This window comes from Athene noctua, chromosome 2 (assembly GCF_965140245.1).
Source record: "Athene noctua chromosome 2, bAthNoc1.hap1.1, whole genome shotgun sequence".
Classification (NCBI taxonomy): domain Eukaryota; kingdom Metazoa; phylum Chordata; class Aves; order Strigiformes; family Strigidae; genus Athene; species Athene noctua.
The window spans coordinates 126,608,936-126,635,798 of NC_134038.1; the positions used below are offsets into that span (position 1 = coordinate 126,608,936).

General features: G+C 35.4%; 1 protein-coding gene across 2 annotated transcripts in view; it reads right to left on the bottom strand.

The window, feature by feature from the left end:
* Positions 1 to 4,540: 4,540 nt before the first annotated feature.
* Positions 4,541 to 26,863, bottom strand: part of LOC141957934 (ATP-dependent translocase ABCB1-like) — a 66,236-nt gene continuing 43,913 nt past the window's right edge. For both annotated transcript variants that reach the window (XM_074900219.1, XM_074900220.1), the window contains 10 exons: positions 24,947 to 25,024; positions 23,360 to 23,443; positions 22,163 to 22,366; positions 16,712 to 16,812; positions 14,792 to 14,932; positions 11,936 to 12,092; positions 11,283 to 11,480; positions 8,860 to 9,066; positions 7,184 to 7,330; positions 4,541 to 5,858 (listed from right to left, as the gene is read on the bottom strand). In XM_074900219.1, coding sequence (XP_074756320.1) covers positions 5,652 to 5,858; positions 7,184 to 7,330; positions 8,860 to 9,066; positions 11,283 to 11,480; positions 11,936 to 12,092; positions 14,792 to 14,932; positions 16,712 to 16,812; positions 22,163 to 22,366; positions 23,360 to 23,443; positions 24,947 to 25,024 — 1,524 coding nt within the window. In that variant the 3' untranslated portion in view covers positions 4,541 to 5,651. The remainder of the gene's footprint in view (positions 5,859 to 7,183; positions 7,331 to 8,859; positions 9,067 to 11,282; positions 11,481 to 11,935; positions 12,093 to 14,791; positions 14,933 to 16,711; positions 16,813 to 22,162; positions 22,367 to 23,359; positions 23,444 to 24,946; positions 25,025 to 26,863) is intronic.

The following is a 26,863-nucleotide window of genomic DNA, read 5'->3' on the forward strand; positions in this document are numbered from 1 at the left end:
TATCTTTAAAATCTCATAGGTAATAATGGAAGAATGAGAGTTAAAAGGACTAATCATGTCTTCAAAGGAAAGATTTCAAATGTCTTCAAACTGACAGCTGAGTGAGCAACTAAGTTTCTCATTATTTATCGAGCTCCTCAGGAATCTTCAGGAAATGAAATGATAAACATCTGCAAAACTAGATTGTTGTATGCTTCATTGAATGTACAGTTAACAAGCTGAACCTTGAAATATTAGCATCCTTAACTGTAATTCTCAATTCTAGCATGCACGAAGAGTAAAGCCTGCATTGTTTCTGATTTAGTAGATATGTAAATAACTCTCATCTTTAATAACTCATCTCCTTTTACACTGAAGAATAGACAGATACATGGAGATAAATCTTCTGTAGCACTACCCAACAGCAAATTTGGGGAAAACTTAATTTAGATTAGGAATTTCTATGCCAAAATGACTTTGTGGATGGAGAAGCATGTCATAATTCCATAGTGCCTTCTTCTACCTGTCCCTTGGAATGTGTGCATAAATTTTGTTTGTTTGTTTGAATAACATGGAAATGACATAGTTTTACATAACTATGAAATATGTGCATGTCAGGGAACAACTGCAGAGTTTGTACAACAAACAAGCACATTGACTAATCCAAAAACAAAAGCTGTACAAGATGTGATATACGCACAAGTAAAGGTAAGAAGTAATCAATATTGGAGAAAGACAAGAGTGTCTAGAAAGAAAAAATGTGAAGCCAGTGTTAAACAAAGAGCTTGTCAGAGCACCAGCAATAAATAGGAAATAATAGATACTGGTAGTTACCTTACACCTATAGTAGCTTTCTAAATTTTAATCTGACTCTTTTTGTATATTGCTATAAACAAAACTGACCTAATTAAGGACACTTGAAAAGTAGGTGGGAACTAAGAGTTACTATGTCAGATAGATAAGCATTTCTTCTGTCTCAACATTGCGTCATCTTAACATCTTACAGATCCTGAACTTATTCTTTTTCTATTTTCCACATTAATGACATTATTCACTTATTCACTTACACTATTTTCGTAAATTATTTGAGAATCGAATCAGAATTAACATGGAAATAAACTATTCCTGTTTGTTAGATGGTAAAGACCATGCTATTTTATCTTAGAAAAATTGTTTGCTGTATTCAAAAAATTTAATGACATATTTATCTCCTTTACTAAGCAAATGAATGATGTAATTTGTACGCACAGACACTTAAAGTGAATCTATTAAGACACAGATTATATACACATTATACATGGAGACACAGTCTTTATTTTTAATTTATCTAAAATATCAATTACTTTAAATGATTGGGCATTTTGAAACATTCCCATACAACTTCTAGTATTTCTGTAAAGAATGTCTCTTGTCTTGGTGACTAGAAAGCTGCAGCTAGTGTTTATAGATCTGCTTTTATGAAATATTATATAGTGCAGGATCTAAGATGCTTATTTTAATACAGCAGTCGTTCAAGGTGTGACTCATTTTGTCTACACTAAGGCATTGACAACGAGGGTATTTATGATAATCATGCTCATTTACTTTTATGAAGAGATACAATCTGAGGTTTTTGTTAATGTGTCCTGCTAGTGACAGCAACTCTACAATGGGATGAACTGTGCTCTAGATTTCATTGGCCAGACCTTTGTTAATTCTGCAGAATGAGCTTTGGCATGAATGTTCACTTTCTTAAATGCAGTCCTGGCCTACACCTCTACAGCAGCAGCGTTAGTATACTGATCTCCTTAGTTAACAGAGTACAGCTAGAATGAAATGTATGCAGGAATAAGCATACAAAGACAAAAGGAAATGTACCCGCCTTACAATAACATGAACTGCTAAAGATAGTTGTACTTGTGTGTTCTGCTCTTTTCCCTCCTGTTCTCTACTTGCATGGAATTCACAGCAAAGGATTTGAAGTGGCTGCCGCTCCTGTTTCTTACTTTCTGCTTTCAGTTTACTGCATTAAAATAACTAGAATAAAAAATATTGTCCTGTTTTAGGAATACAGAACGAATGTATAACTAAACTGCACTGTTCTAGATAATTTATCTAGAAGAAAGACTGGGCACTTGACAATAAGAGTTATTTAGACTGTCTATAGATACACTTACAATATGTTTTTTTCTGCACAAGAGTTGCTAGTTGTGTGGTTTTACCCTGTATTCATAGGAGTATCCTGTATTCATAGCGTGCCATGTTTCTCATCTCCTTCAAGCTGTTGTCTTCTTTCATTTCAATGACCAAGTCTACAAGGTAGATTGAATTTTGAGGGAGAGGAATAGGATGAAGAGTTATAAATGTACAAATAGACAACATGTCTTCAGGAAGAGTTTAATTGTATGTCTATTCATACTATGAATGATTACAGATTAATAAATGTTTCAAGGAGCTCTTTAGCATCTTGCAGAAATGAATGCCACCAGGAAGGTTGTTTTCATAGACAAGTATAGCAACAAGAAAGAGGCAATGAGTTCAAAGGATTTACTTATAGGGAAGAAGAAGTGGTTCCATTAAAGCTATAGATGGATGAGGAGTCAGTATCAGGGTGGAAGATTGTTAAACATCTCCCAACATGTGGGATAGTTCAGGAAGAACTTTGAGGGAATGCCTGAAAAAGAGACCAGTGGAGATCCAGAACTGATTTACAGTCTTCATTTGGAGATGATACATGTTCTATGGCATTGGTGAGAAATACTCCTTCAGAATCTTTTGAGGGGAGGGAGAATGCTGGAGTTTATTTGTGCTCCCACTCTATGTCAGAAATTATAGAAGAGCTTAGTAGTGAGGTATTGGTTGCGTAAGGAACCACAAATTGCCCTTGTAGGGGTAAGAATGCTGGAGAATGCTGGGTAATGTAGTGTTCAACACACTGATAAGAATATACAGTTAAGAAAGGCTTTCTAGACATAAACTCCATTTTTCTTCTGAGTGCTCTCTTTTGATTAGCTGTTTAGCAGGAGGACTATCAGACTGTTGAACTTAAGTCCTTCCTGCTTCCTTTTTCCTGCAGTCAGTGACATACGCTTGGAAAGTTGTTATGATTGCCAAGGTAGTGTTGGTGCTGACATCCCTCTGAAGACTTGTTCCAAAAGTAATGGGGCAAGAGGCACAAGAAATGTGTGAAAAACACTGCTAGACTACCTTCCTCCAGAAACCTAAGTTCTGCTTGAAACTGCTGCAGGCTCTCAAAAGAAGAACAAAGCAGAGTTTTAAAATGTCTATTGCTTCCGAATAACAACACATATACATCATCAAGTGTTTAGGGTGCTTGTGGTCAAAGATGAGTGCTGACTATTCCAACAAGGATGACTCAGAGCCCAAACAGGTATCTTATGACATCAGGGTGAACCAAAACAACTCACAGCCTAACTGAAAAGGCAGATCTAGAAAGATCTTCCATGCCCTGTAGAAAGACATGGTAGGATGGTCCTTAAAGCAAAATTTTCCTGTGACAGTCAACCCTTCCTTTGGGTCAAGCATTATAATGTAAAAGTGCTTGAATACAATATGGTGAAGAACACATCTTTTGAGGTGTCCCTGTCTGCCCTTTTGACTTTGACTAAAAATTACACGAGGAGGTATCTGGTGGTAGCACAATGGTAGTAATATGGTTGATGTGGTCTTCTGAAAGGAAAGCAATTATGAGCAGCAGCAGTTATTTAAACATTTATGGGGGACATGGAAAAAGAGACCCATTATCCTTAAAGGAAAGTGCTTACTTTTTCCTTATAGACTCTTTAAACCAAAAGTGAGTTGCTTAGCAATTATTATGTAAACTTTTGGGTAAATCTCAAAGGGGAAATATTTCTTCAGAAATGTGAAAGAAAAGGGTAAGGAAAAATAGATTGTTTGGGAAAGTTTCTATATTTGACATGAATTTCTGAAATAGATTTTAAACCATATGGATAAAATTTTCAAAACTGGTTTTCAGATGTCTGTGGTAAAATATGTACAGTGCTTGCCTGATTTTCAGGAGCTAAATTGAAATGACACAGTCTGGGGAAACAATCCAGTCATTAGAAATTGTATCACCAAAATGTAAAAACTAGTTTTAAAAATAAAAAAAACTAAACCCCAGAATTTAGTAAAAAAATCCACCTAGGTATGTTCTTACTTGAATCTCCAGACTATAATGTTAAAGGATATCTATTCCATTTTTACAACTGCAAGTATAACATTTATATTATGGTGCAGACTGATAACCTTACTCATGGACAAGAACCTTACTGTATTAAGTAATACATATATCAGAAACAAATTTGCTAGTCAAAGTGTTTTTCCATCTAAGACAGGAATAAAAGAAAACAGGTAAGTGGTTCAAGAGGAATGTAATGAGACTGCATCAATCAACATTCTTGAGAGTGTTATTAGTACACTGATGAGCTGAACTGCCTATCAGTTAGGCTGTGTGTGTATAAATATCTACATGTAGATAAGACAAATCATGTATGTAAATCTCAGATAATCAGAAAATGCTATGACAGAAGTGTGGAACACTGATTAATCAGGCCAGTTTTAAACTTAAAAACAAAACTTTACTGCATAGATTCAGTAACAATATACATTGCTAATTATTAGTTCTTAATAATTATTAATCACTATTACTACATATTCAAAGCAGTTAGTCCTTAACAATCATCCTAAATTAGCAACTAATATACTGATGCCATGTAATTAGCACAGATGGTTACAAGCCTTGAGAGTCTTAGTCATCAGGGTGATCAGGTTCAAGAGCTCTTCAATGAAGGATGCTAACACTGAAAAGGATGCCTGCCTTCCACCTCCTCCACCTCCTAAATTCAAGATTTTCACCTTTTATAAAATATTGCAGTCTTTAGGGATTTCTTAGCCCTTGACCTCTGACATGTAGGACTTTGGGAGACTTGCAGATACTACTTTCCCAGGCTGCAGCAGGTGCCTTGCCTTCCCATGAGTTGTGGTTTTTTTCTTATCTGCTGCTTCTTTTCTGTGTTATACTTAAAGAGGTCTTTTCCCAGATCTTAAGGTTCCACTTCAATGATCATTAACTGACCATCAGTGAGATACAGTTCTGAGACTTTTATTTTCAGCATATGCACATATTTTAAAGACCTTTGGTGTTATGATGTGGAGTTTTAGCCTGGAGTGACAAGACACTTGGCATCAAGTTCCATCTGACCTGCAAGTCTTCATAACAAGTTGGTAACAAGCCTAATAGGCCAGGACTGACTTACACAGGCACAGTGAGGATTAGGCTTCAGGTTTCTTTCTGGCAGTAGCAAACCTATTTTCACTGAGCATGAAAATGTTTACAGATTGTTTACTGCACATGCCTGATGATTAGTGGGATTTTGACAGTTCAAAGCAAGCTAATATTAATTACATTTGGCTTAGCATGCTTCTAGTTTTATGAGTGCAATAGGCCTCTGCTTTGTCCACATAGTTGAGTGGTTTGAATAATGAAAACTAGTACTGAGAAACTGGTACATATTTACTTCTGTATTTCTTGTTTTTGTAGAACTTATGAGAGGAAGGAAGAAAACCAGAAGTATCAAGATGGACTATTGATGCTGAAATAATTACAGTGACAAAAATAGCAGTATTGAAATAATTACAGTGACAATTCAGAGATGAGTACTGCCTTTAATTTACATGTTGCATGACCCACTTTGGACATTGACCAGAGAATAGTAGATGCCTTTTTCAGCCAGGAGCTGCTGATGGGTCCCTTGCTCTACGACCTTGCCGTTCTGGACCACGGCAATCTTGTCAGCATTTTGGATGGTGGAGAGGCGGTGAGCTATCACGATGCAGGTGCGACCTTCTCTGGCTTTATCCAGCGCTTCCTGGACAATCTGCACAATGAACAAACCAAAAGGTGAACTGATCTGGCAGTTGTCATGAGATATACCTCAGTTGCCATCTGTGAAGTAAACTCTGGTATGACAGTGAGAGAAAATGAATATCTGTGGCTTCAGCTTCCTGTTTAAGAATTAGCCTGTGTTGGCAGACTCAAAACTGTCACAGCAAATGATGCCATGATAGCTAAAAGGATGAGATGGAACCAGGCTTATTACTGAGATGCACAGCAGGAGAACAAGAGAAAATGGTCATAAATGGTAATGAGAGGATCTGGCTGGATATAAGAAAAATATTCACTGCAAGGATAATTAAACATTGGAACAGAGCTTGCTGAATGTCCTTATAGATTTTTCAAGGACCCTACTGGACACAGCACTAAGCAACCTAGTTTGAATTCAGTATTGGCCCTTGTTTGAAGATGAGGTCTGATTAAAGACCTCCAGAGACCTTCAATTAATTATTTTGGGTCTTAAGTCAGTAATTTTGGGTAAACTACTTTCATACCATTCTCATGATTTTGCAGGGACTCTCATGAATCATGTTTTTCTTAAAGCTAGCACTGACAGAAGAGCACTAATAAGAATGTCTGCATTCCTTTATTCCTTATCTTTATTAACGCAGAATAAAATAAGACAGGAAATTTCTGTACCTAACTAGCACATAATTAAGAAAAAAAATCCTGGAAATATTTAATGGCATCTTCCCCTCAAACCTTACGGTTTTATCCCTAGAATGATCAGATCTTAATCCACAGGGTTTGAGTTTTTCAGATTATAATATGTTAGAATATTTGCTTCTTTAATAGTAAGTATTTTTGTAGAACCTGTGTTAATTTTGTACAGTTAGGTTGTACTTATACCAAGATTGCAGTGTTCTAGCAATTTTTCCACTGGAAGTTTGCATAGTAGCCACAAACATATAGCAAGGACTGAAGAGCAATGGGGAAAGCAAGATTTGACAGTTTCCCAGAAAAAAAAATGTTCTCCAGTAGCATCTTCAATAGGAAAACAATAAAGTTTGTGCCTCCTGATTCAATTTTGTTAGCACTTTTCCAACTGAAGCCTGAAGAATTCCAGGCAAAAAAATGCCTTCTTCATTGCAACTTCCATCTCTCTACTGACATACAGATGCAAAAAAAGAAGGTTTTTTTTGGCAAGGAGGAGTAAGACCTTTATCTTTGTCTATTATTAGCATGAATATGTAATTAGCATAGAGTACCATATTTCCAGTGCCAGGTTTTAATCTGTGGGAGTGAAAATAATAATCATAATACAAACATGGATTTAGATTCTGGACTACTGGCTCACAATTAAGTTACCTTTTCACTTTCTGTATCTAAGGCAGATGTAGCTTCATCCAGTAGCAGAATTTGGGGCTGACGTACAAGAGCTCGGGCAATAGCAATACGCTGTTTCTGACCACCAGAGAGCTGAGTTCCCTTGTCTCCTACACGGGTATTGTATTTCTAGAAACAATGTTAAGTTCAGAGTATGAATACAAATTGATCCTGAAGTATATTTAAGTATATCAACCCTGATACCAGCCATCCATAAACTGCATATACCATGCCAATAGCTCTCTGAAAACAGATGACCAGAATTTCTATCCACCACAGTTCTATAGATTTTTCACTAGGAGACTTCTTTGTAGCATCAAGCTACATAAAATCAAAGTAACAACCCCTTTAATGTTGGAAAACAACATTATTCTCAATCAGGAGATAGAACATCACAGCTCAAAGTCTACAACAATACTGGGGGTCAAACCCTGACCTTAAACATTCCATACTAGCATTCTAACCAATTAGTTATTGTAACCCACATTTATTCATCCTGAAGAAAAAAATAGCAATATGTAAGATGTGTCAGTTTCAGGCCAAATTATATACTGTATTTGTATATAGACATAGACATTTACACACTTTATCAATATTTATACTACAGTTTGACAGTTATGCTTTTAATTTAGTTATATCAGTTCAGGCAGACCAGTCAGATCTCTGGATACTGTGACCTACACCTGAGTTTAGTCTCTGAAGTATTATATATTTGGTTGTAAATACCAAAGTCTTACAAGACATCATTATATAGCACAAGATTTTTCTACAAAGTTTTAGAAAGAGCAGATCTTGATAAGTCATTAGATTTGCAAAAATCATGGGCTTTGGCCTTCATATTTTTTCAAGAAAGGCAAAAAGCAGTTTAACAGCCTGAAATTAAGTTGAATATATACAACATACAACTAAGATGACAGCCTCCTTGCTTCATGAAATTTTGCATACAAGTTGACACAGGTTAGAAATTGATTTGTCAAATCCAAAGAAGAAAAATCCATACAGAACTGAAAAAAACATGATTTCTATCTTAGGAAGTTTCAGAGTCACAAATTATGCAAAGTTAAATGAGAACTCATGGGAAATGTGATTAAATGTTTAGCCTTTTTGAATACTTATGTCTTGCTGGTCACTGCCTGGGACAAGATTTTGTGCATGGCAGACCTTCCACCTAACCCAAGATGCTTATTCTTGCATTATTATGTGTAGGTTATATATATATGAAAAGCTTTCTTAGTAATTTTTTGAACTGTAGGAATACTAGAAATTTAAATTCTGACTAGGTATAATTGAAAGAAATGCATAAGAAACTTCCAGTCCAGCAGAGTCTTTTACATATGCTTGAGATAAATAAGAGCTTAAAAAGAAATGTTCAGCTCATTTCAAAAAACCACCCCACACTTCCAGTTCTTAATTAGCTATAATTATGGATTTTCTTCCCTGATTTCCTAAATGTTCAGCTCTCCACCTAACAATGGAATCTCCCAGAGTAAAAATAACTATGTTAAACACAATTAAGAAAGAATAAGGTTTAAAAATCAGTTTCAGATCTATTTACATCTCAGAATTATTGTATCCCAGAGAATCATAACTGGACACAACTTTTCCCTGCCACAGTAAGTCACCCTTGTTCTAAGTAGGAAAGAAGAGGAACAACTTACATCTGGCAGAGAATCAATGAAGGAATGAATATTGGCTTCTTTTGCTGCATTTACAATTTCCTCATGTGACACCTCCCGACTGTTATCTCCATATGCGATGTTTTCAGCAATAGTGCAGTCAAACAGGACTGGTTCTTGTGAGACGATACCAATCTGAGCTCTCAGCCACTGGATATTTAGTGTCTTTGCATTTTTTCCATCAAAAAGCTAAGAAACCAAACACTTTAAATTTCAGTCACATGGCTGTATGTGTAGTTGAGACTTAACTGTGTATGAATTCACAGAAGTTGTGCAATTACAGCTCTTTCCTTAGAGGTGCCGTATTGAAAGCTCACATAATCCCTTCCCCTCCTTCTCCTCTATGTTCCAAAATTTTGTAAGGGCTATTACATAAAAGTGAGCATAGTTCCTTCTGCCGTCTCAGTCCTTTTCTTTGCTTCAAAACTTAATCAGGATTTTGAAGACAGTGGAAGATAAAACATGCTGAAGCAACTGCAAAGAACTGTAGGTAAAGTCCTTCCATTTCTTTCTTTGGTGGGAAAACCTTCCTCTATTTTACATATTCCTACTGAAGGAACAGATTGGCAGTAGTATTCCATTAAAATAAAAGAAGAATTGGGTTCATTCATTCACACACTTATAAACCAAGCATCCAGTTTTAAGTTTAATTGTGAGGTAATGCCTGGTAATGGACAAATTTACTTCTGGATTCCTTAAGAAGTCTTTTGCAGCCAGTTTTCTTTACTGGCAACTCTGTCACACTTCTGCTCAATTTGGCTACTGAGTTTTTATCATTGTCTATTAGATAAATGACAACAGAAAAAATTTTCCTGGATAGATCAGTTTCATAATTCTACAAATTATATCAACTTGAACACAAATATACCAGGACATTAAGAGGGCTGTTACATCTCCACTAGAATTACCTAATACAGTGCTCAGGCTTTGTGTTGAGTCATAATCAACTGGATAATCAATGAACTACTCCCTGCATAGCATGGTTTCTTCCAGACATGTTTAATCTAGTAATTCCACAGTTTGTGCTAGAACAGCCAATTTATAGCCAGTATAGTTGTTTTTCAAAGGAAAGAGATCATAAAGAACCTGATTAAAAACCCACTGAAATCAGTGGCAGCATTTCTACATCTGTAGATACAAAGGGGAAAAAAAAAGCTAGAAAGGAGAAATTGATTTCAACTACATAAGTATTTGCTGTTGCTTTTCCTTAGCATTCCAATGGATTTGCAGGCTGCTAAGGTCTGCTTCCTGTTCCTTATTTGATATGAGAAATCACTAAGCTAGAGAACTTAGTTATTATGAATTTTGGACCCAACATAATAGCACAATTTTTAGGCATAGCTACTCTCTTTACCAGACTATCATAGTGCTCACTGTTATAAACAGCTGTTTTACTGACAATTAGTGCTTTAAAGCAAACACTCTTTTCACTCAGTTCAGTGCAACTCAGCTTGTTAATTAGTCCACCACTTTCGTGGTTTCTATGCCAGAGGTCTGTGCTTTTCCCTTCAAGTAAACCACTGTTGATTATTTATGGATACAAGATCAAAACATTAGTGATGAAGTTGCACTTTATTAAACTTTTGGGGCACCTATGCTGCTTCTTTCTGCACACTACTTTGCTACACTGGATGTCTATTGGAATTTCCAACCTCAGAATAATCTTGCCCATTGCATCTAGGTCTTATTTAAACACTACCTTATCTTTTGTGAGTATCTCTGAAGAGACAGGCTCTGAAATCCTCCTCATTGTCACCTAATCCAATTCAAAATGTATGGGTTCTTTTTAAAACAATACCTCTGAGCACATTTACATCAAGGAGAAAATAGCAATAAACAATGCCATTACGTAAAATTAATGTTAGATTGCTGCATAAGTAGTGTGGGAAACCCTAGATGTATTTTAACCAAAAATTACTAAAAATATTTACAATCTATTGCTTGGTAAGTGGCCATACTCTGAAAGATGTTTCTGACAAGTAAAAATTATGATAAAAATTTTTGTTAATGTTCACTGTTTTAGGAAAGAACATAGATGGCATGTTCTATTACTACATTCCACAGAAGTAGATATGTGTATTTAATAACTTTTAAAAGTGTTCTTAAAATAAAAACCTCAGAAAACTTGCTCTGAATTCAAAGACATCATTAGGCTGTGGACCAGGCATATTTTTACTACACAGATCTTGTTTCATTAATTCATTATAATGTGGGAAACTGGGACTTTCCATTATATTATTCATCACATTTAAATAAGAAACCCTGATGAGCCACTGCTTGTCTTTAACTTTTAAAATATTAAAAAAACAAAACTAGAAATATCTATTATACTTTATCACATCACATAAAACCCAATAAGCACACCCTCACTTAACATGTCGACACATTCTTACAAAAATACTTACCATTTCTCCATCAAGTGGATCATAAAATCTCTCAAGCAGCTGAACAACAGTGCTCTTTCCACAGCCACTGCTACCAACAAGAGCCAGAGTTTGTCCCTTTTCTACTTTTAGATTCAAACCTTGGAGGATTTTGACCTCTGGTCGGTTTGGGTAGTTGAATGCCACATCTTTGACTGTTATGCTTCCCCCAAAAGTTTCCTATAATTGAAATAGTATCACTGTTACCTCTTTAAGACAATTTGACAAATGATTCAAATATAATTGCAGAAGTCTTTTTTCCACCCACACAGATATCAATAGAGTTTTGCATTTGCTGAAATGTTGGCTTTAACTCTACAGTCTGAATTTTTGTGAAACTATAGCATCCAAGTACAGCACTGAAGTATTTTGAAAATGCTCACATTTCTGCTGGTTAAATTCCACACAAGTTTTACCTTAACTAGGTTTTCAGAACAAATAACCTTTAGACATTGTGGGCAAAGGCTGGACTCACAATAGAGAAATTGCTCCATGTTGTGTTTGGGTAAGTCTCAAGAATATATTAGATAAGGAAGGAATCAGATGGAGAGGAAAAAATCGGTTTGAAAGAAGTGAGAAGACTACTGTCTGTATTGTCAATAAATAATATTGCTCATTACACATGGCTTACTTACAGGCTTCTCTCCTTCCTCGCTGTAACTGTCTATGGAGGGTACTCTTTCAAACAGCAGAAACAAGTGGGCTGCTGATATCTTTGCTTTGGCATAGTCTGGAGCAAAAGAGCTGGTTTGTCCTAATGCCATTGCACCAAATACAACAGCTGAAAACACTCTATAAAAGAATTCAGGGAAAAAAGTCAGTAAATAGACAAAGGAAAGGACAATTAAATAGTGCTGCAGTCAACTTTCTTTTACTTGGAGAAAAAGGGGGTTAAATTTAAAAAGGATAAAGTAGTAGCCAACTATTATTGCTTTAACTACACATTTAGCTCCAGAAATTTGTTTTTATCCTCTTTTAATGAAGTGAGATAAAGAAGCCTCCATTCCAAATTCAATGTTTTAGTTACTTATTAGAGAAAAGAGTTCTAATTATTAATACTGGTTAACTATATTAAGTCTCAGCTGGGGCTAGGAGGAAGGTGGTCAACAGATGGTAAAATTGTTACTCTATTCTTGTTCTACTGTTGCTGTGGTTTCCTCACTATGGTTCAATTATCTCAGAGTTAGTGATTAATTTTTAAGGCATCAATGAAAATGAGAATTCAAGGCTCTAACAAGGTGACAATAAAGATTTAATTTGCTCTCACAGCTTTGCTGGAAAAAAATGGAAGCGTTCACAAAACCAAAAAAAGGTTGAAAACTAGTCTAGTTTTTTATGGTCAGTGTAGTTGTATCTTTACAAACTACATTAGAATGGATTAAGAACCTGCTGTCCTCAGCTATTACTGACACACAACATAGGATTATTCATCACTGAGAAATAGTAATTGACATATAAGACCTCTTAGCCTGCTTTAAGGCAAAGTAAAATAAATTAATTTCTATTAATTTTTATCTTTTATATTCAAAGCTATATAATCTGTTATGTTCTGTATTTGAACAGCCTAGGGGGACTCACACAGTTTTAGATCAGACAGTCCCTTCCAAATCTAACTGAACCACTGGAAGTTCACTCACCCAGCTGTCTAGAGATGTTCAGCTAGCAGATGGGTTGCAGACACTTTCCAACATCTTCCAGTCAAAACGAGCTGTGTTAACTATCTTTCATCAAGTTACCAACAAAAAATTGTTATGATTGGGCTTTTCTTAGGTATTGAGGTCACTGATATCCATACTGTTAGAATCTCATTCTTTAACACTTGTTTCCATGGGCCTATATCGAGTTATTAGCTCTTAAATTACAAATTATATTTCTTCTGAGTTCTATTTCTATGAGCTAGAAGAATAGGACTTTGGTTATGATAGGGGCTCTTTGGTATTATGGCAAATGACTGGATAAATGGTGATTACAAACCCAAAATATACAAGTAAGCAGCTAAGAATAAGCTATAATTTCAAAATTATTTAATTTTTGTACAGTTTGTCCTTAACAACCTATAAAGTGCCCTTAGAGAAAAATAATTGTATTATTCCTTATATAATTTTAGATTGTAATGGATATACCTTCTAAGAATACTGAAAATTAGAATAATATTTTACTTGCAGTACCTGTCTGAATTAAAAATAAAATGCTCCACCTGACTATGCATATGTACAGTACTCTACATACTGTTCTTACATTCATGGTTCATACTTCCATTTCCTACACAGAATTAGTTCATTAAAGTGAACAAGATTATCAGAATGTCTTCTAAAATAATTTTGTTATCCTTCCCTTATAGTAAACAGCATCTACCTTATGGAATCCTGTTCTCCAATTATTTAACATGTACCTTAGAGAAGATTTCAAATTTCAACAAAAAACCTGACATAGAAATAACAAAGACACCAATGACCTATTCTTTAAAAGATTTTGACAGTATTGTTATGCTTCAATAAACAGGTACAACTATGTTTTTTGTAGAATATTGTTTTGCCAATTATTAGGCCTAGCATAAAGGACACAGCCAGCATAAAGATGAACCAATAACCAAACTGTATTTGATACAAAAGTGTCAGTACATGGGTGAGCACTGGGGGTACAAACAAGTCAGATGATACATAATCAACACCAATCCCACTGACCCCAGCAATAACACTGCACAACCAACAACAGATGGAATAAATGGTGAAATGCAGTCTCCCATAGAAGGGACAGGAGACAACCAAGTCAACAAACCAAACACATAAGATGAAGGAAGCCACATACTGAATCTCTCCACAGCCCACATTTACAAAAGCCAGACCTGACTGGAGCCCAGTCCCAGGGAGGCAGGAGCTCCTTCCCCAACAGGGAACTCTGCAGAGTGCATCCACCTCACAGACAGACACTGCCCCTGCCTGCAAGTGGTCCCAGCTTTTATCCCTCAGTGGGACACCTGACCCTTGTTTACTTACTGTGGGACACCTGGGGCTCATTTACCCCATGGCTCTCCCTGCCAGGCCGGCCCCACCCTGGAGGGAAGCCTAAAGGCAAACTCACCCCCGCTTTGTGAAGGGCTGTGGGAATCACCCATATGTCAGCCTTAATTTGGGGCTTGGGGTTGAAACCCCAGCATTTCAAATATATAGATGACCTCACAGCTACATGAACAATAAGATTGGTGAGCAGAAACAAAGTGATGTATGTAGGATACTGTTTCAATCTTTGAAAAACATAATAGTGCCAAATAAATACAGAAAAGGAAAACCAAAATCAGGCCTATCTGAACAGCTCAGACTCTGTAGTCACCTAGAGTATTCACTTTGTAATATGCTTTCATTATATTTAAGTACAGAAGATGAATTTGCCTGTTCTCTCATAGCTTATACAATGGATTCATGATATACGTAGCAGTAAATAAAGACCATTGTCTGGACCAACAGAAGAAAGATTGCAAAAGAGATACTTACAAAAACACACTCTTATACTCCATGTGTCCATTTACCACTAGATAGGCACCAAACCGGAAACAGCCAGCATAGGTAAAGAACATCATTGCTTGTGAAAGGGCAAAGCAAAATCCAAATATATGTGCCTTCTTCACAGAATTTCTGTAAGAAAGAATGCATATTTTCATAAAAATGTGCAATCATACTTAAGTCCCAATATGCAAAAACCAAGCAATTGACTTCAGATTACACTGTTATGAACGGGAAGTGTACTCATACTTAAACAACACATTCCCTTGTCTCCTATTAGTATGTGTCCAAGAGAAAGTTAATTTTCTTTCCAGAATTGTATTTACTTCCAAGAACAGCTTGGAATATGGGTGCAGAAAAAGGTGACACCTTAGCTGCTACGTATAATCATTGTATTTCATCTCACAGTTTGAGTGTTAAAACACAGTTCAGTCCATTATTACCGATTTGAAGACGCAAATAACACATTTGAAATCGGACTACTGTAAAATTGTACTACGGAGTTGTCACGTAAGAGGAAAAAAAAAGGAGTAGAACTGTTAGCTCACCTTCAGCCAAAGCCAAATTTTTGTCATTTTTTCTTGCAATTTTATGTGAGCCAAATAACAAAGATATTAAAGAGTTCAATATTATACATTGTAGAATCTGTTTCTTTTCAATTTAATCAGTCAAAATTCCTCTCTCAAATAAGATTAAGCCTTCAAGTACGATGCAGAAATTAGATTTGGGATGATAAAACTATGCATATAACTAAAAGCAAGGCAGAGAGAAAATCTTCTGTAACTATGAATGATACCAGAATAAAAGAGAGAAAATATTTTCATTTTATTGATGCTATTACTAAGTCACAACTGTATGGTTCCTTCTGGAAAAAAAACCAAACAAAATAAACAGGAGCCAGATTCATAAGTGTGGGTTCTTTTGATTAAGAGGCTGTTGTGGCTTCTCTTTTACATAGGTGATTTGTGCATTAATCCAGTATAACAGAAGGCCTAAGCTAAATTTTTATAAAATAGAAACTCTTTGCCTAATCAATGGCTTAACATAAAGTGAAACATTAACTGAAAAACACGTCTTACCTCTTCCAAACAAATTGACCCATAGGATAATAAGTTCTTATTTGTACTAGAACAACATTAAGATGAAAGTCTTGGAGCAATCCCACCAATGTCAACCCTGAGAATGGTTAGGCACTATACTGAAAGTTGTGATATGTGGACCCAAAACCTAGCTGCCTGAGAAAAAAATTTAAGTGATATCTTTTATGTCCTGCACTGTGCTCTAATCACTCAGTTATTATGGTGGATGTATTAGCAGCATCCCTCCTTGTCTCCCATTGTATCTGTGTACATATGCTATCATTTCCTTTACTTTTCTCGTGGATGTCTGAATATTAAACATTTCATTCCAGAACAAACGAAAATTTAATTGACAGCATCTTTTCAGTTTTTCATTTTAGGATTTTAATTTGATTTACTCCAGGCAGATTTATTTTTTTTAGTCACAAACTGATAAATAATTATTCAAATGTTTTCAATTCTAGTCATACTTTCAGGAAGGGCTTGATGCAATATTCAATTTATATTAAAAAGGTTTTAATTAAATATCTGAAACACTTCAGGTGGGAGGTTAGATTAGATTACTTCCAAAGCTCACTTAAAACTAACATTTTTCCAAACCAAGTGACATTGCAATAGAAGATACCAATTTTATCACAGAAAATTAATTAAATCAAAGAACAAAAATGTTGTCTGATGGTTGCGTTTGTTAATAAAAAATATGCAAAATATTTACATTAATTCTGAGGTAGTTAAATTATACATTAAATCATATACACTACCAACAAAAAAAGTCAGTGTTTGCCCAAGGAAATGTCTGTAATTTCTTTTAGCTTAGTTATTTTTATTATACCTGTATGGTACTTGCAAATGTTCTCCGTACATCAACTCAAATTTTCTTTCTCGTGTCAAACTAACAACTGTTCTGATATTTTCTATGACTTCTGTGGCAACCTGCAATAGAAACACAAATGTTTTAATCAAAAGTTAAGATTATGTTGCAATTCTTTATTCTAAACTAATAAAAAGAGTCTGCTAGAATATAATTTTTTGTTTATGATTGTTATTAAAATCATGGACCTTTGATATCAAAGCATTTTACATTTTTGTTTTTATGACAGTGAGATTTTCTGATGATGCTCAGAGTTTTCTGATAAGACTTCTTTAATGTCCTCCAAATAAGTAGTGAAAAACCATTAGACAGCCGTGACAATTATGGAGAAGATATTCAATAAGAAAAATGGCAATTTAGCATTCAACTTCCAGTCCAGTGAGTATGGGCTATAATCAGAATGACCAAGTTACTTATGTGCCTAGAGCCTAACTTAGATCTCAGCAGTAAATATTTGATCTGACCCATGATACCTTCTTTAAGCTTGCAGATTTTTTTAGAACTGAGTCATTTGCATATGCCAAAGTACCTAGCAACATTTGAAGTCAGTAGATGTACGCCTACATGGGAGAAACTGATTCAAGGCTTTTATGTAGTCTGCTAAGCCTATGTAGGTGCCCATAAAGTCTTTGTCAATGACCACACAGTGAGGCTAGGAGCCTGTATGGTCAATTCAGTCCATACGCATGTAGAAGAGGATGATGCTTAGAAATGGCTAACAGAAGACTCCTGGAACAATCACATCTCTTTAGACACCAGAACTAGTGATGCATCCCTCTATTAAACTCTGGCTGAAACACTGGGCTTGCACGCATGACCTACACATTGCTTCCAGTGCAGTGTGTGGTATGTTGGGTATTCCAGTTGACCACAACTGCTGTTGTTTTAGGATTCCCATGTGTACTGTATTATACCTGACAAACCCATAGGGATGGATGTTTTCAATTTCCTAATGCATCTCAGATAGTATTGAACACCTATATCTAGGCTCTATTCAGTTGCCAACCAGTCTTCTTTCTAAGGATGGGTATTTAGCAGGACAGCTCACTTATGAAAATAGATACTGTACAAATGCACAATAATAAGTCCATTTATAAGTCAGAGAACAGTATGTACAAGAAAGCATACTTTAGCTGGAAATTGATATGGACAATGCCAACAGTAATGTAGCTAGACTTTTGTAGAACTTGTCTACAGAAGACCCTCAAGGCTTTATGATATTTTGCTGAAATATGCTTTTCATGCTTTATGCCTTTAGTCTAAGAAAGACCATAAAGTATGGTCAAGGGAAAACATAACCAAAAGAAAGTATATCAAGATTCACCTTAATAACCAGAACTAGTTGGCCCTGGGGTACAAGATCACAGTACTATAGATAACTCAAGATATAAATCTGAAGCTACCCATTAGATGGTGTCTGCCCAGAAAAAGGTGAAAAAACACGTACATCTGCTTGCATATTTATATTCAAGGAAATTTAGATTATAAAAGAAGGGCTTTACATAGTGATGGTGTTTTTTCAGCACTGTTTCTATTTGTTCTTAGGTTTTCCCCACAAGTGTTGTAGTCCACTGATTCTTTATATCTGAACATTTGAATCTGGGGAGAGGAGAGGTGTTTTTTTTCACAAGAGATGGCAATGTTTTTTAACATCCTAAAACTTATAAAAGTTCAATCTTAACATCATTTTACATTTTAATTTTAGAAAGCATAGACTAGATATGCATTTATTTTACATAATATTCTTGCTGCATTTGGTGTATTACATGGCTCATATTTTCCATAAAGCTCTGAGAAACAGTGCTTTGGAACACTGTGTTTCTCTGGACCTACTTCCTCGAACTCCCTGTTTCCAGCTCATGTCTAGTAGTCAGCAAAGTCTCTTCTGCACAGAGATTTCTGAACTAAGCTATTACACAAAAAGCAGGAGAGAAGCTTCAGGGTTCATGAAAAGTACACGAGCACTTTTAATTAAGCTATTGGACTACAACAGGCCTGTCAGCGTCGCTTCAGTGCCTGATAAAATCATGGAGAAGTTTATTCTGGGAGTTACTGAAAAACACTCGAGAGACAACGCAGTCATTGGTCATTGCCAGCACAGGTTCACAAGGTGAAAGTCCTGCTTAACTAACTTAATTTCCTTCTATGACAAGGTCACCCACCTAGTTGACCAAGGGAAACCAGTATATGTGTGGTTCTTTTAATTTAGCAAAGCTTTTGACACTGTCTCTTGCACTACCCTTCCGGACAAAATGTCCAGCATACATCTAGACAAGGTCATAATATGTTGGGTAAATAACTGACTGGCAGGTCAGGCTCAAAGTGTTACAGTAAATGGAGCTACATTCAGGCTGGTGGCCAGTTACTAGTGGGGTTCCACAGGGCTCAGTTTTAGGGCCAGTACTCTTTAATGTTTTTATAAATGGTCTGAATGCAGGAGTTGAATGTATACTAAGCAAGTTTGCCGATTATGCTAAATTAGGAGGAGCTGTGGACTCCCTTGAGGGTAGAAAGGCCTTACAGGGAGATCTGGATAGACTAGAGAGTTGGGCAATCACCAACCATATGAAATTTAACAAGAGTAAGAGCCAGATTCTGCACCTGGGAGAGAGTAATCCTGGTTATACATACAAATTATGGGATGAGAGTCTGGAAAGCAGCCCCATAAAAAGAGATCTGGAGATTTGGGTTGATGGCGTCTTTTGTGTGCCCTGGCAGCCAAAAGGGGCAATCATGTCCTAGAGTGCATCAAGCACAGCATAGCTAGGTGGTTGAAGGATGTGATTGTCCCACTCTACACTGCACTGCTGTGGCCTCACCTTGAGTACTGTGTGCAGTTTTGGGCACCTCAATATAAGAAGGACATTGAAATATTAGAGTGTGTCCAGAGGAGGGTGACCAAGATGATCTCGAGGGCAGGATTATGAGGAGCAACTAAGGTCACTTGGCTTGTTCAGCTTAGAGAAGAGAGACTGAGGGGTGACCTCATCACAGTCTGCAACTTCCTCAAGGGGAGCAGCAGAGGGGGAGGTGCTGATCTCCTCTCTCTGGTGACCAAGCGACAGGACAAGAGGAAATGGAATGAAACTGCATTAGGGGAAGTTCAGATCGGACATTAGGGAAAGGCTTTTCAGAGAGGGTGGCCAGTCACTGGGACATGTTCCTCAGGGAAGTGGTCATGGCACCAAGCCTGTCAGAATTCAAGGAGTGTCTAGACAACATGCTTAGTTATATGGATTAGTTTCAGGTAGTCGTGCGAGAAGCAGCGAGTAGGACTCCATGATCCTTATGGGTCTCTTCCAGTGCAACTAATTCTATGATTCTGATTCTGTGAACAGAATGAAATTCTGTTCTGAAAAGTGTTGCTATATATTATGTCTTTACAGGACACCAGAGTCATGGCTATTCACCATACAGTTCAAATGCCTACAGTTTAAAACAGAAAATAAAATAACCTCCATACCCTGCTAAGTCTTACCTATTTTTATCTAAGTTATCTAAACCATAGACCTGAAAACACTTTTCTTCATTAACTGTTACCAAAGATTTTTAAACTCTAGTACTGTTATCTTTGCTCTAAAATATAGGGATATAATTATCTTATAGCCTCAGTAAGGCTTGTGCCACTGTTTGAAAATTTACACATTGACTAATTCATTGATTTGAATGTCATACACAATGTTAATGATAACAAAGACACTAAATAGATTTTATTCTTCTTAGTTGCATTGTCTCACCAATACTCAAAGGAGTAGTCATCTTTTGTCAGAAATGTAAGTTCAGTGGAAAGCTAATTTTCCAGGTAGAACCCCATTTTAACTGAAGGAAACATTTTTAAAAAATTGGTAATTGAATAAAATACCTGTAGTCTAGTGCTTGCTCAGGTGACCTTGAAAGGGGAAACTCATATATTGCTAAGAAAATAAAGTATTTTCTCAAGCTTTTAAAAAAAATCATAAATTTTTGTAACACCTGTGCTAATTCTTCACAATCTGATGCATTAAGAAAGTCTCTAGTGCCTATTCCAAGAACTGTCAACTTTTTTCTGTTAGATCTTACAGCTAAACAATATGAAATAAATGTTCAACCATTAGAAAGAAGAAGCAGAAGAAATGTAGTCAGTTGAAAGGAAATGAAATGCATCCTTTGGCTTGTACAAAAAAGCCCAGGGAAAGATCATTATGCACAATTTCCTGTGGACTTGGAGGGACAAAAATGTTTTCCAGCAACTTTATCTATAAACATGATGGAAGGAAATAAAACTCATTTAGTAAATAGGAGTTACTGGGGTGGGGGGTGGATAACAGATCCAGGTTAAGACAACTGAATGTAGGTGTCTAAACTACAAGTGTAGTCAACAGAACTAGCAAGCAATTCAGCTGCTTAGGCACTATGTGCTTATTTAGTCTCTTTTTCCAGGAGTGGAGCAGGAAGGACTGTAACTCAGTTGCCCACATCCAGGTAACTTGTGCTATTAGAAATGCTCTAGGGTACTCAAAACATTTGGATAAGGCACGGCAGATATGACACAGAACATAGAGTAGACTCATACCCTTCTTAAATGACAGCTGGAGGCCACCCAGATGCTATGGCATCTCCAGTAACTGTAAGGGGACATTAGACTGCTAGCACATATGCAGATACATACATTTAAACACCAAATCTCAAGATTAATACCATTCCTTATGTGCATGGCCTTACATAAATTATTCTTTTCTCAACAACTTTAAAAAACAGTAGGACATAGGAAGGGATTTTAGAAAAGTTTTACCTTGAAGAAAGCAATATCTGGGAAGTGATGAAATAGTTGTTCTGTCCCAAAAGGATTTTTGGAATGAAGTGACATTAAATGCCTTCATCTAATTTCTTAAACAAGAGTCTAGCCTTCTTGCTTTTCAGTTCTTGTCTTTCTCTTCCACTCAAGAAATAAAGGAATGGCAAACAGACTCAGAAACCAGTGGATATATACATATTATCCCTGCAAACATTAATAAGATGAAAGAGGAAAAAAAAGAGCAGTATAATATGTGTAAGACAGACGGCATGCCAAAAAGGGATGACAGAAAAGAAAAAAGAGAATGTCAGAATGTCAAAATGAAAAGGTTTACAAAATAAGGAAAATAGAGATGATCAGAACAGGGAGAAAAGAATGTGCCTGAATAGTGGTGAGCACATTCTAGGGTTTATCAATTATAAAAAATAAATATTGGTTAATAACAGAAGTCTTCAATTATTACTGAAGAAGTGTTATGCTCTGTAGGTCTATTAGTGTAACTGCATAGATTCTGGCTGTCTCTGGAAGTTACATATTATGATATGTTCTATATTTGGAAGTAATGCATCCATCAACAAAGCTTTGGTAAACATGACTGTATACATTAAATAGAAATAGATAAAATTCTCTAGACTCACCTTTCCTGCAGCTTCCAGCTCTTCTTTATCTTTTTTAGCATGCCCAGCCAACATCTTCATTTCAATCATTCCTGCCACTGCAATGATTGGCACAACAGCTAAAAGTAGCAGTGTCAGCTGCCAGCCATAAATTAATGATATAATAATTCCAGTCCCTAGGTTAGCTATGTTTTGGGAAATTAATGCCAGTCTGACACCAGTTGCCTGGAGGAATTAAAAAGACATTTCTTGCTAAAGTAACTGCATCTTAAATAAGAAGAGCATTTTCATCTGTAATATTCCCGATTCTCAACAGACTATTTAGAAAGTCTTAACTCAGTTTTTCTATTTTTCAAAATGGGAGTTTCTTAAGCGATTTTTAAAAAAATTATTTATCACATTTAATTCTTCCGTCCCCGTATTCTGACTACTTAAATTTGCCCTTCAGTTTCTAAATTCTGCTCTTGAAGCTGAACTGACTTTAACCATATCACATATTTACATTTAGAGCTTAAAATTAAAATCTGTCACATTCTGTAGATCATGCAGCTAGCTTTATAAGTCATCACACAAAGCCCAGTGAGGAAAAAAAATTAAAAGTTTAACTTCTACTATGGAAATAAAACAAAAGGTACTATAGAACTACTCAATTCAGAAAAAAAGCGCACATAACTTTATGTAGCAGTAAAAATTTACTTAAGCATACATGAATAATTACATTAAGTGCTCTTTAGCCTAATATTACAGACCCTTCAAAGTTCAAAAACTACTTCTAAAAATTCTCCAAAAAATAACACGAAAAATATTGCTACTATGTATATTGCTACTATGTCTAATTTTTTTCATAGAAGGAATCTGTACAATAAAAAAATAGTAGGAGGTCACAAACTGAACAAATTTAGATGCATATATTTAGGTAAATAAGATATCTCTAAACAGACTTCTTAGATAAAGAGATTCCCAATTAATTTGTGTAATAATGAAGATCACAATACAGAACAGTAGTAAAGTTAGAAAAATGTTTACTTGGAAATTATTTTGTAAACATATATTACCATTGTTGTTATAAAACACATTAGTACATTCTATACTAATTGTTGTTTCATAGTAAATTTTAGTTGTCAAAGTCAAGACTGTTATCCAACCAGTCAAGCCAAGCTTCAACTTTACTACAGAGTAAACCAAGTATGAAAAATTCCAAACCAAAATTTTACTTACTCCTTTCACTTGTGAGGCATCATTAGCAAGTCTTGTAGTTAATGCTCCAGTGCTATTTTTAGAATTATCAAACCACCCCATGTCCTACAATAAGAAACATTTTTCTTAGGACCATTTTTTGGACATTTCATATAAACTGCAAAGTAAAACTGAGGTCTACTTCATATAACTGAGCTCAGTATCAGAAGATTGTATATGAGCCAGTGCATCAGCTCTGAATATTTGTCCAATTCCTACATTGCACAATAAATATTTTTGGAAAAAAAGGTGTTTGTAGATGATCTGATGTGTACAGTGTCACTGCTGAGAAGGAACGAGAGCAACCTGACAGATTCCCAAACACAAAATTTATCCTCCTCTGCTATTGCTGAAACCACATCTGCTTGGAGGAGATGACTCTTCAATCACACTCCTTCACAACTGCAAAACTGTTTGGCAATGAATTAAGTGTAAAGCATTTTCAAGGTAAAAACTCCCAATTCATTGCTTTGTGTCTCCACAGATTGAAGAGGCTTATTTTCATAGAATCACAGAATCATCTGGGTTGGAAAAGACCTTGAAGATCATCTAGTACAACCATTAACCTAACACTGACCATTTTCAACAAACTATTTTGAGGCTATGAGACAAAAAGACCCCCCAAACACAACAAACAAAAAAAACCCCACAAAATGAACTAGTCTATCTGATCAAAGTTAATTATTGGGGTCAGGTACACAGTTTATAATTTATTCAACATGTGACTGAATATCTGATTTAAACTTTCATGTGTGATATGCATTGAGTGAAGACCTGGTGATGCAGTAATTGTAAGCTTGCTCTTTCATTAGTTTTTCAGTGAGTTTGATCTATAAATCAAAGTTTTTCAGACTACAACAACCTTCTGTCTGCATTGCAAATAGTTACGTTCACATGAATCTAATTCTGTCTCTACATGTAGCTTTATGTGTAAGACATAAACTCCCAAAAATATTGTATTGTATATTTGAAAATTTAAATACTGATCCTAAAACCATGCAAGATTAAGGCCAATTTAGATAACTACATGAATTACTTAAAAACACTATGAAATATATTTTAATTCTCTGAAAGTTTAGATTTAAGTATACAATCTTACTATTGTATTAACAAATAACAAATACAGATTTGAGAATTCTTTCAAAGAGACCTTCAAGAAATAAATAAAAATATATCTGTACGTATTACAACTTAAATCAGACATTTGAAGAGTTACAATGTAAACTGCATTACATTGCATTTTTTTAGGAGAGAAAGGGCACCAAGAAAGCAAAGCAGGCAAATGAACACTCAAAGGTATACTGTTGGTGCACATCAACTTGTCAGACCATAGTAACTTGGCTGTAAATCTAAGTCCTTGCAAGAAGTATGTAAAAAGCTCTTGTATTGATTTAAGACTCTCCCTCTAAGGATACTTTGCTTAACCGCATGTAACTAACCAAACTGGTTGCTATACTGATTTAAAGAATATTCTCTATAGACAAGGCATAATATTATAAAATAATGTAGAATACGGTTATTTTATGATATTACCTTTATTTATTACCTTAATATATTTATTATCTTTACCTGTCTAAGCATTGCTTTAAATGCCATGAATCGAAGCCTCATTGTAAGGATTTCTCCAGCTTTGCCAAATGTGAAACCCTGTTTGAGAAAAGGTACAATGCTTAACATACTATTACATTATGTTTATTCAGTAAATATTTTAGATACATTGTCTCTACAATGTCAAAGTATAAAATATTTCAGTCCTGACTGCACAAAGCAAATGTAAAAAAAAAAAAGTTTTATATTCATAAATTCTAGTAAGTTCACAGTACAGGAATTCAAATATTATTTCTCAAAAAAAATACAGAGAGCATAGCAATATTTCCCAGCACTGCTTCACCACCAAGCTTCACTAACCAGTCCTCTAAATTCATTTTTACCTGAGTCGATCTAAGTCAGATATAAACAAGTGGCTTTTAGGCCATTCATTTTAAGACTTCATAAGGCAATTTGGGTTCACTGAAGTCAAATGCAAATTTCCCATTGACTCCAATGGAATGAAGATTTCTTTTCCGGGATTCTAACACAACCTGACATAGCTATCAGCAGTAACACATAAGTGATGTTTTATAATGACTTTAACATATTTTTAGCCATATTTAGAAATCAATTTAACAAGTTACAAAAAGGAATATACTGGTTAAAATTTTGGGAAAATAACCTACATTTTAGTATGACATCAGTGTTTATAATTAGGTTGTTTAGCTCACTAACACCTTTATGTGATTACAGATACAAATTGTTTGGAATCTACATCTGTGAAATTAAATAGTCTTAAAACACAAGCCACAGATTCAACGGTGCTATGCACTACTAAGAAAAATTATTATGGTATATTCCAATCAGCAAATATTTCTCAGGTAATTTTGATCATTATATTTGCTGTGCTTCTATACTGTCAGTAAATTTGCACAGATATATGACTTAGAAAAAAAAACAAACACAAAAACCCAAACAGCAAAGAACATCAGAGAATGGGCACTATATAAAGAGATTTATAGTGTTTTAATTTTTTTTATTCTCACCAATTTGTGGGTGTTACATCTCAGTGAACGCTTCCCATTCATATTTAAAACATTACAGGAACATTTATAAATTCAGCAAACCTGTCATAGCCATCTACAACCCAGCCTTCTATACTCAAGGCCTTCTTGTATGCATGTGCAACAAGACAATTCCTTAAATAAACCAGGAGGTTTTTGCAAGAGATTGTTTGTGCTGCTGTTCCAAGTGTACTTTATTATTTCACTGTGTAGTCTCATTTAATGGATAGAACTATACAAATGTATTCAGAAAGTATAAAGCAGACTATATATGAAAATATTTAAATGCCAAAGTTTGCACCTGTATGATTACTACCTTTTTTTTTTTTTTTTTTTTTTTTTTTTTTACTGTGGTACTGTTGTAGCAGTTAGATACATAGAAGAATCAGGGTGAAATACTTTTTTTAAAAAAGTTGAGATGGCAGTAGAGATCAGTGAGAGCACAGGATGAAGTATTACTGTTCATCCATTAGTATTTAAGCAGGAGAAGCTGAATATCAGTATGATGGGTGTTACTTGACGAACTGGGCATGGAAATCTTTGGAAGGGTTCACATAAGACTTGAATGAGGAAGGGGCTGCGGAGTAAAAAATTGGGAGAGCTAATGCTGGTAAGATTGGTAGATTTTTAAATACTAAGAGATTCAAATAGGAGGGCTTGAGAGTGAAGAGGGAGTGGTATAGTGTAAAGGCTAGAGGGATTGACTGTTAGGTAGCAATGGAAGAAAGAGTGAGAGAATCCCAAGTCTCATGCTGAGATGTGTTTGACTGGTGAAGAAGAGGAGAATTTCTGAAGTTAAGAGATCAGAATAGATTGGATGGTCTCTAACATATAAGAAGCTATAGGTCAAAAAAGATTCAGTTCAGTACAAGGCACATCTAGAACCATAAAT